The sequence below is a fragment of the Nansenia antarctica genome (genome assembly GCF_963989245.1).
Source record: "Nansenia antarctica genome assembly, chromosome: 11".
Lineage (NCBI taxonomy): Eukaryota > Metazoa > Chordata > Actinopteri > Argentiniformes > Microstomatidae > Nansenia > Nansenia antarctica.
The window spans coordinates 2304900-2313785 of NC_137681.1; the positions used below are offsets into that span (position 1 = coordinate 2304900).

At 43.0% G+C, this 8886-nt stretch overlaps 1 protein-coding gene across 1 annotated transcript in view; it reads right to left on the reverse strand.

Moving 5' to 3' along the window:
* Positions 1 to 7562: 7562 nt before the first annotated feature.
* The window catches only part of ryr2a (ryanodine receptor 2a (cardiac)), a gene marked incomplete at both ends in the record, with an annotated part of 91997 nt that continues 90673 nt past the window's right edge, over positions 7563 to 8886 (reverse strand). The window contains 2 exons of the mRNA XM_080541878.1: positions 7563 to 7658; positions 8770 to 8821. Of these exons, the coding sequence (XP_080398004.1) occupies positions 7563 to 7658; positions 8770 to 8821 (148 nt within the window). The remainder of the gene's footprint in view (positions 7659 to 8769; positions 8822 to 8886) is intronic.

Consider the following 8886-nt stretch of genomic DNA (forward strand, 5'->3'; position numbering starts at 1 on the left):
ACCCAACACGGCATAGTTTGGGACAGAACTAGTTGGTAATGGGTTTTTTATATATATATATATTTTTTTTTTTTAGAGAGAGAGAGAGAGAGGGTAATTCAAGCACTTTCAATGACCCATGTCTATTTTCTAAAACTTTTAAGACCTTGATTTATTTTTCTCAAATTCACAAACTTTCAAGGATTTTAAGGACCCGTGGGAACCCTGCCAACCAAGATAATGCAGCACTCCAAAACCACCTTGTTAATCAATCATCCAAACAGCAGTGAATATGCAAACCAAACCGTACACCATCCATTAATACACAGCTTAATGCACACACAAAGGTAAGCCTACCTGTCTTCTGTGATTGTCTTTGGTTTGCGGGTCCAGAAGTAGTAATTATGTTGACAGGTTATTTATCTCCATGGTTACAGTTCATCTGCTTCCATGATCCTTCATCCTTCTTTAGGCATACACGCTACCAAAAACTATTCGTATTCTATCCTACAGACTGTAGCTTTCTGCAATGTACCCCATCACAGTGGGCAAGAAAGTTGCATCAAGACTAGTCTATTTAGTCCGTTTTTGCTAGAAAAACAAGGTTGTTCAGTCTTTAGAAGGGCTCGTAAGTAACACGCGCTCTTTTTATTTTTTAAGGGACCATCTCGCTTCCCTAACAGTGTTGCCAGATGGGATTGTTTTCCAGCCTTAACCACAGTCTAAAAGCCGCCCGGTGTGATCATAAGTAGCCCAATTGGGCGGGAATACCACCCAACCTGGCAACACTACCCAACCTGGCAACACTGTTCCCTTATTCTCCGTTCTGAGGAGAAGCTGTCATGTGACACGTCTTTTTAGACAGTTCATTTATTGACAAATTACATTGTTTACAAAAATCACTTTCATAGCATCTTCAACCACACACTTTTATGGCGTTTATTAAATATAACAATTTATGACGTTGTGATGTAAATGTTAAAAAAAATAAAAAAAATAAAAAAAAAAAGTCCGGTTTTATGATGGTTTTGGTAAAAACCGTTTTGGTAAAAAACGTTGGTATTTTTAGAAACCCCCACCTTGGCGGGTGGGCGGAGCCTGTCCCCAACTTTGTAGTATAGGGGGCGGGGCTTCATAGTCACCACCTGTGCAGCACAATAATAATAATAATAATAATAATAATAATAATAATAATAATAATAATAATAATATTATTCCTAAATTTCGTTGTTTGGTACCTGTACTGTAGCAATGACAATAAAGTCCATTCATTCATTCATAACTTCAATTTATATAGCGCCTTTCAAAAAGCCCAAGGACGCTTTACAAGGGAATGATCGGACAAACAAAACAGAAGACAAACAAAGCAAACCTGAAACAGTGACTAGGGGCCAAAGGCCTTGGAGAACAGATGAGTTTTGAGGGCTGATTTGAAGGGGTCCAGGGTGGGGGCGTTGCGGATCACTGTGGGGAGGGAGTTCCAGAGGGTAGCACAAGGCATGCAAATGGAGCGCATGTCCCATTCGCATGCCCCAAACCGAGTTGACTGAAAAAGAACCTCATCTGAATGCAGAGCTGCTCTATTGCCCAGGGGATAAAACCTCCAGGGGTAAGAACAAGGAGAGACTTTGTCATGGTTGAGGGGTACCATGAACACTGGGCCTGGTGTACAGTGACCTCACACTGACAGGAAGCACCAAAGCCTCAGCAATAACAGCAAAACACACTGACCTCACAGCTCCAGTATGCACCAAACCATTATGACATAAGACATCTTCATCAGCTCTGGAGCAGCTGTATGCCGTGCAAGAGTCGTGTGACCGCAACATACGTCATAATGTGTTTGTGTCCTTTGTTAGATAAGATTAGATAAGGTTCCATCGGTGTTTGTTAGCAGTGCTGTGTTAAGGTTTGGAGTGCAGGAGTCTGCAGCACACAGGCACCGACCACATAGTTTGTGCATGCACCTATAGACCGCGCTTTGCTGTGCTGTTCTTGTATGGATGGTAAATGGTAAATGGACTGCACTTATATAGCGCCTTTATCCAAAGCGCTTTACAACGGCCTCTCATTCACCCATTCACACACCCATTCACACACCCATTCACACGAACCGCCGATCTGCCAACCTTGTGATCATTAGACGGCGGCTCTACCTCCTGCACCACAGCCGCCCTCGGATATCCACTGTAACACAGTTTCTGATATTCTGGTAGAGCAGAGACTAAACAGAATGAACGTTTATATTACTAAATCATCAGTTGTATCATACATTCCAAAATCCTTGCCTTGGCAATGAGTGTATATGTTATGGTACATATTGGAACACGGTACATGTGGGAAAACTAGGGTTAGGGTTAGGTGCTACGCCGTCTTGGTACATGCTGGCATGTCTAACCCTAACCCTAACCCTACCCCTAATCCTAACCTTAACCCTAGCACCTAACCCTAACCCTAGTTTTCCCACATGTACCGTATTCCCACATGTACCGTAACATATATACCACCAGTCTTACGAAAAGCTCAAGAGTAGAGTGGAGTAGAGTCTTGCTGTGGTGTTATAATGATGTACACTCTCCTCTCCAGCTGCTAGGGGGAATAATGACTATTTATTATGACGGTGTTCAACTGTGCAGGGCCCCGATGTGTCACAAGGTCATCGTTTACACACTCATTCATCTTCCATTGACTAAACTTTGATCTGGCAAACCAAACACAGTTGTTTCATTTACAGCTCTTAAAACACCAATCAAGTATGTAGAATCATAATATTGTCGTAATATGGCATGATGGGATGTATCTGTAGTAATTATTATGATCTTCAGTGATTTTCCTCGTAACTGCAGGTTGACAGCTTTGAAGATGTAGTTCTGGTCAATCAATCAATTGTATTTATATATAGCACATTTAAACATGACACTTGTCAACCAAAGTGCCTTACGGTAAAAGTACCTTTCCTAAAGTGTAAAACAACAGAAAATAAACAACCAACAGAAACAACAGAGGAATAGAACAACACGTCACAACAAACAAGGCAGGAGTCAGAGAGAGTCAGGGAACGCTAAGGGACACAGGTGAGTTTGGAGCTCAGATTTAAAGGACTGGATGGAGGGGATGCAGATCTGACGGACATGGGGATGCTGTTCCAGAGGTCAGGGGCTGCGACAGCAAAAGCACCCCCCCCCCCCGCCCCTAGACTTGAGGTTGAACTTATGGGTGGTTAGGAGACCCTTATCAGCAGATCTGAGGGCCCTGACGTTGGTATAGGGGGCGAGGAGGTCTGCTAGGTAGGAGGGGGCCTTACCATTAAGAGCTTTATAGACCAATAAAATAACTTTAAAATCTATCCTATAACGTACTGGGAGCCAATGAAGGGAGGCAAGGACAGCTATGTGCTACACTACCTTGTTCTAATGGCACAGTTCACTTTCCTCCAGGTCATGTGATAGATATCTGGGCAGTGAGATGAAAAATGATGATAGCGATCGTGCTGCTGGGCTGTTGCCCTTCTACGGCCCTGTCCAGCTCTCCTTGTGTAATAGCCCGTCTCCCGGTATCTCCTCTAAGGTCTTGAGACTGTGCTGGGAGACACAGCAAACCTTGCGGCAGCACGTATGGAGGTGTCGTCCTGGAGGAGCTGGACTACCTGTGCAATCTGAATGGGCTGCAGGTAGCGCCTCCTGCTACCGGTAGTGACTAAGGGCACTAGCAACATGCTAAACTAGAATCTGTCAGGAAGGATAAGGAGAGAGAAATGGTCTGTGGCCACCACCTGCAAAACCATTTCCTGTTTGGAGGTTGTCTTGCTGTTGCCTCTCCTGTCCACCTGTTGTCGCTTTCATTTGCACCAAAGCAGGTGAAACTGAGCAGTGTGTATTCTCATTAATTCCCATATATTCCCAAAATTCACACGGAAAGTTTCCACCGCTGAATATTCCCCAAAATGTGCAAACCTATGACATAATACAGAACTATGTAACCATCTATCTGTATTATATCTGGCTGTGTGTTTCAAGCAACACAGACACACCAACTATCTTGTATTCTATTTCATGTCCTATACGCTGTTTTTAAATGGTGTTTATAGTACACAGTACAGTGCTTTTGCATTATTTTCATTTCATGTGTGCCAAGTGTATCCATGTCAACGGATATGTTACGGTACATGTGGGAAAACTAGGGTTAGGGTTAGGGACCATAGACATGCCAGCATGTACAAAGTCGACGTTTTATGCTGCCATGTGCCCGGAAATACCGACATAAACCGTTTTCCCACATGTACCGTAACAGATACACTTAATATACCACTATCAAATCCGTCATAATTCCAGTAACAATCTGTTTCTTTTATTGCTTGATTATCTTACTGGAGCCCCCCTGTCTTCTCACCAGCGCCCAGCTGCAGCCCTGTCAGTTCATTATCTCCTGGTCTGACTGTCTGCCTCTGGTCACGCCTGTCACTGTGCTGCTTCCAGTAAGGGGACGTGTGTTGATAGCAGATTACAGCTGAAGCTAAAGAGAGAGTGTGTGCGTGTGTGTGTGTGTGTGTGTGTGTGTGTGTGTGTGTGTGTGTGTGTGTGTGTGTGTGTGTGAGAGAGGCTGGAGTACCAGACCACATCATTCTGCTCTGTTTTGTTCTTCTGTCCTGGGGAAGTCGAGAGAGGACATGACACAAACGCTCGTCTTAAAGGGACATCCGACATTTCTTGACAGTCCCACTTTTGATATGGTCTCAAAATATGTGGCATGTTCTAATGCTTAGGTCCTCATATCGGTATCTGATGGAATGATCAGACTTTTCTTTTGGAAAAACTGGATACATTTCCGCATTGTTGAAAATCAACGACACATCGCTAGTCAACTAACACAACTTGTTTTGTGAGCCTGCTAACAATGTAAAGTAGTGTTATAGTTACGTGACTAGTAGCCGTGGGGATTACTCACCGAATCCATTGCGTTGCAGTGTTTTGGCTTGACTAGCGAGTTTGTGTTGTGATTCTCAACAACGTTGAAACTTAGTTCCGTGTTTCAAAAGAAAAGTCAGAACATTTTGATTGGTTGCCGACATGCGGACCAAATGATCAGACTGTGTCACATATGACTATGTTGTGCATACATCTCTCATACTAGACACATCAGCACATATCAACATAGGACCTACGATACAAGAAACATACCCCACCAATATGCTTGGGTAAAATCCCCCTTTAATGGCTTACAGAGGAGCTGGCTTGGGTTGAGGGGCATGGCAAGAACGCTCTCCTCCACACGCTTCAATAAATAATCATTTATTTGTCAAAATCATGCAAATCCATTTGTCGATCTTCGAAGTCCCCCCTTTTACAGTAGCCCACACAATTAATGTATTCAGTTATGTACTAACACAGCAAATTGCTCGGTGAAAGATGATTTCGTCATGGTACCATGAACTTGGTAATCAAAATTCTTCACATGAGTAAAATACCACTTATTGTCTTAGTAGGCGGAAGCCTGGTCAGTGTTATTGCCATGGTTTCACATTATCTATTCCTTATTACAAGTAGAAGAAAGCTTGTTTGAAGTAAATTACATGAACGGAAAATAGGCGATGGTATGATGACAAATGAGTGCAATTTGAACCCATTAAACCGAAAACTAATACAGAAATACTATCTCAGAGCTTAATTTACTGTACATATGTACCCCTCTCCCTTAGAGCATGTGGTACTTATTACGCCAAAGCCTCTTGTGTTTAATTCCTTAAAACTTTATTTGCAAATATTTTCATCTTGATAAATCTTCGGAAACAAACGAAAATAACGGAGCAGGTGTTTTTACGTTGTCGCGTTTACGATGAAAGTCCGTGATGAGATCCCTGAATGGGTATTGCTTCAGCTTCAATCAAAATAAAATAAAATCAGAGAGAAATATCTTTACCTTATAGTATTTAAAACACAGGTGGTGACCCAGTAGACAAAGAGTCCAAAAGACGTCCTCGGGGAAGCCGGAATGTGGGTTCAGATGACGTCTTTCTAGGACGTCCAGATGACGTCTTTCTCCGACGTCCAGATGACGTCTTTCTAGAATGTCCAGATGACGTCTTTCTAGGACGTCTAGATGATGTCTTTAGGACAGAAGACGATTCTGTAGTCCATAAGACGTCCTAAAGACGTCATATGGACGTTCTAGAAAGACGTCATCTGGACGTCCTAGAAAGACGTCATCTTAACCCACATTCCGGCTTCCCTGAGGACGTCTTTTGGACTCTTTGTTTACCGGTGATGTCAGAGAAGCCGATGACCAGATCTTTTAGCGATATGCATTCTTGGCTGATGACAGAGAGTTTTGTAATCATTTACACTGAAGCCCAAACAACACTTGAATACTATTAGAGAGATACCTTAAAATATCTTAAACCTATAAAACATTTTTGTGTGACGTAGATCATCTTGTGTCTTTATTTCTTAAACTTTTTCATTAAACTTGCATAATAAACATGCAATGAAACATTTTTTTTTCCGAGACAGATTTTTTTCGTTGTAGAACTTGTATATAAAGAAGAGTTACTCTGTTGCTGTATTGCATAAGAGCATTACCAAAAAAAGAAAAGAAAAAAAAAAAACAGCTAAAGAACTGGTGAGAGGTGTCTGAGCTTGATATGAATACCCAACATGGACCTGAGGGGCACATATTCTCTGTCTCTCTCCCTCTCTCTCTCTCTCTCTCTCTCTCTCTCTCTCTCTCTCTCTCTCTCTCTCTCTACATTTCTAGACCTTTTTCTCACTCTATCATCCTTCCTGCATATCTATTTCCAATACACTCACTTGTCCACTGTCTCTCTCTCTCACACACTCACACACACTCTCACACACACACACACACACCCACACCCACACGCACGCACACACACACACACACACACGCACGCACACACCCACCCACACACACACACACACACACCCACACGCACACAAACCCATTATGTCATAAATATTAGCCAAGTTACATTAACCACGTGCGATGCAACCAAACATTCACCTTTTCTCCAGCTTGCATAGCTCAACCCCCCCCCGGCTTGGTAAGGCACTGTTTCCTCATCTGTCCCCTCCTCCCCCCTATCGGGTCTGCCCCCCCCCCCCTCCACCTGACACACAGGATCCATACAGTACAGCAGCTCCTTCCTCAGGCTCAGGATGAGCAACATAATTGCCTTTTTCAACTCTTAGTTCACAGAGAGAAACACACCGCCCGTGATTTGTCTGTCTCCAAAATCGGTGGGATGTTTTTTATCCACCTTCCTTCCTTCTTTCTTTTCTTCCGTTTCCTTCTCCCCCCTCCCCAGCTTTCTTTCTTTCTTTCTTTTTTTTTGCTTGTCAATGTGAATTATTAAAAGCAAATGTATTAGATGAAGCACTGAAGTCATCCAAACACAGCCTTTTTGTTGTGCTCCAAACGCACACAGGACAACGTTATACGGTGTATCATATATGTACAGAGTCTTGTAAAGCATTCCAAACAAAGTGGTAGGCCGGAGGTGACCATGGCAACCTCATCCAGGCATCTGAGCAGTAAGAAAGAGGGTCAGTGTCTGTCCTGTCCTGGGATCAGTTTAGCTGGTCTTCGTACTGTTTACGGAAGCAGTCTCCAGCCGGGAAGAACTCCCAACACCGCTCCTGGTACATCTTCCAAACGTACGACTCCTAGAGAGAGACAGAGACAGTTACAAACATACGACTCCTAGACGAAGACAGAGACAGAGACAGTTACAAACATACGACTCCTGGATGGAGACAGAGACAGAGACAGTTACAAACATACGAGTCCTAGAGAGAGACAGAGACAGAGACAGTTACAATCATACGACTCCTAGACAGAGACGAAGACAGAGACAGTTACAAACATACGACTCCTAGAGAGAGACAGAGACAGTTACAAACATACGACTCCTAAACAGAGAAGACAGTTGGCAGTTACAAACATGTGAGTAAAGAAACATGTTATATCTTTTCACTCAATCAAATTTCAGGACCCTCCTTTCATGACTTTTCCTAGATATGTGCGTTCTACCACCCAGTATCCTTTTTTTCAAAATCACTTCAGGATAAGCTAATATAAAGCTATTTTGCTGTTTTTCTTTTGCTGAGAGAGATAAAGCGTTATGTGGATGACACGACAAAAGACCTGGGCCGCCATTTATAAATGTCGCGTACGCACAAAAGAAGGCGTACGCCACTTTTAAGCAAACTTTGGGATTTATAAAAAAAAGAATTTGGCGGGAGAATGTGCGGTCCTCCAGGGTCACTGTGACCCATGCTCCTCCAGGGTCACTCTGACCCATGCGTACGCACATAAACTGGAGAAATGAGCAACTGCGACTTCGATGGCAGAAGGATGAAACTCAAGAAACGCTTTGAAATGTATACCATTGTGTAAAATGAATCTAAATATTATCCTGTGTCAGAAGACCTGAGAGCTCTATTAGGCTGATATATGCTAGCAAAAGGTCTTTTCAGATATTCTGGTGCTGTGCCAGTGAGAGCTTTATAAACAAGCAGAAGGATCTTGAAATCTATTCTGACCTTAACAGGAAGCCAGAGTAGAGTCTCTAAAATAGGAGTTATATTCTTCTATATTCTCTTCTGCTTGTTTTGGTTAAAAACTCTCGCTGCTGCATTTTCAACTAATTGCAGCTGGCCAATAGCTTTCTTCGCAAGACCAGGCACGTCAAGCCCAACCGACTCCTGCTGCTGTGTAGAGAAAGCTGTGACCAGGCTGAGCATTTCGTGCCAGCTGTGTGACTGAGGTGCTTACCTGACCGGTGTGCTCCGTCTCATCCTTGTTAATGAGGTACATCACAAAGAATCTGGAATGGCAAGAGAAGAAGGGAAGGAGAGAAGAAGAGAGAGAAGAGAAGAAGAGAAGAAGAGA